Here is a 1,901-nt window from a genome sequence, read left to right on the forward strand (position 1 = left end):
GATGGGATGGGATGGGATCGATAGGATGGAATTAATGGGATGGGATTTGGGATCCATGGGATGTGATTTGGGATCCTTGGGATGGGATTTGGGATCCATGGGGTGGGATTTGGGATCCATGGGATGGGATTTGGGATCCTTGGGATGGGATTTGGGATTCATGGGGTGGGATTTGGGATCCATGGGGTGGGATTTGGGATGGAATTCAAGGAATGGGATTTGGGATCCATGGGGTGGGAATTGGGATCCATGGGGTGGGATTTGGGATGGGATCGATAGAATGGGATGGGATGGGATCGATAGGATGGAATTAATGGGATGAGATTGGAATTGATTGTGATGGGATGGGATCCATGGGATGGGATGATGATGGGATGGAATTTGGGATCCATGGGATGGGATGGGATGGGATGGAATCAAAGGAATGGGATTTGGAATGGCATTTGGGATGGGATTTGGGATCAATGGGGTGGGATTTGGGATGCAATCCATTGAATGGGATTTGGGATGGGATTTGAGATGGGATGGGAATGGGATGGGATGGGATGGAGTTAATGTGATTGGAATTGGAATTGGAATTGGGATGGGATCCATGGCATGGGATTTGGGATTCAGGATCCATGGGATGTGATTTGGGATGGGATTCGGGATCCATGGGATTCGGGATCCATGGGATTTGGGATCCATGGGATTTGGGATCCATGGGGTGGGATTTGGGATGGGATCCATGGGATAGGATTTGGGATCCATGGGATAGGATTTGGGATGGGATTTTGGATTGGATTTGGGATCCATGGGATGGGATTTGGGATCCATGAGATGGGATATGGGATCCATGGGATGGGATCCCTAGGATAGGATTCAGGGTGGAATTTGGAATCCATGGGATGGGATGGGATCCATGAAATGGATGGGATGGGATGAGATGGGATGGAATTAAAGGTATGGGATTTGGAATGGGATTTGGGATCCATGGGATGGGATTTGGGATCGAATCTCCACCAATCCCACCCAAACCACTCCAGAACCCTCCCCCATGACCAATCCCATCTCTGCCATCCCCACCCACAACTCCCTTCCTGGAACCCCTCCCAACCCCTCCAAAACCCACAAAATTCCCTCTTCTCCCCCAAAACCCCAATTAAACATTTCTCCGGGATTTTCCCAAAACCCCAATTAAACATTTCTCTGGGATTTTCCAGGATTTTCCGGGATTTTCCCAAAACCCCGATTATACATTTCTCCAGGATTTTCCCAAAACCCCAATTAAACATTTCCCCGGGATTTTCCCAAACCCCAATTAAACATTTCTCCGGGATTTTCCCAAAACCCCAATTAAACATTTCTTCAGGATTTTCCGGGATTTCTCCAGGATTTTCCCAAAACCCCAATTAAACATTTCTCTGGGATTTTCCAGGATTTTCTGGGATTTCTCCGGGATTTTCCCAAAACCCCAATTAAACATTTCTCTGGGATTTTCCCAAAACCCCAATTAAACATTTCTCTGGGATTTTCCCAAAACCCCAATTAAACATTTCTCTGGGATTTTCCCAAAACAAACCCCAATTAAACATTTCTCTGGGATTTTCCCAAAACCCCAATTACACATTTTTCCGGGATTTTCCCAAAATTTCCGGGATTTTCCGGGATTTCTCCGGGATTTTCCCAAAACCCCAATTACACATTTTTCCGGGATTTTTCCCGGCGCAGGTGGAGCTGGTCCGTCGGGATTACGTGGCCAATGGAGGTTGGGAGACGTTCCTGTCCTACGAGGACCCGGAGCGGGATATTCTCGTGGGGCTGCTGCGGCTGCGCCGATGCTCCGGGGAATCTTTCCGGCCCGAGCTCAAGGGCGGCGTCTCCGTGGTGCGGGAGCTGCACGTCTACGGCAGCGTGGTGCC

At 48.9% G+C, this 1,901-nt stretch overlaps 1 protein-coding gene across 1 annotated transcript in view; it reads left to right on the forward strand.

The window, feature by feature from the left end:
• Positions 1-1,710: 1,710 nt before the first annotated feature.
• LOC130587356 (elongator complex protein 3-like) overlaps positions 1,711-1,901 on the forward strand; it is a gene marked incomplete at its 5' end in the record, with an annotated part of 3,217 nt that continues 3,026 nt past the window's right edge. The window contains one exon of the mRNA XM_057388331.1: positions 1,711-1,888. Within this exon, the coding sequence (XP_057244314.1) occupies positions 1,711-1,888 (178 nt within the window). The remainder of the gene's footprint in view (positions 1,889-1,901) is intronic.

Source organism: Malurus melanocephalus, unplaced genomic scaffold (genome assembly GCF_030028575.1).
Source record: "Malurus melanocephalus ecotype Western Australia unplaced genomic scaffold, MMel_1.1 scaffold_1802, whole genome shotgun sequence".
Taxonomy (NCBI): domain Eukaryota; kingdom Metazoa; phylum Chordata; class Aves; order Passeriformes; family Maluridae; genus Malurus; species Malurus melanocephalus.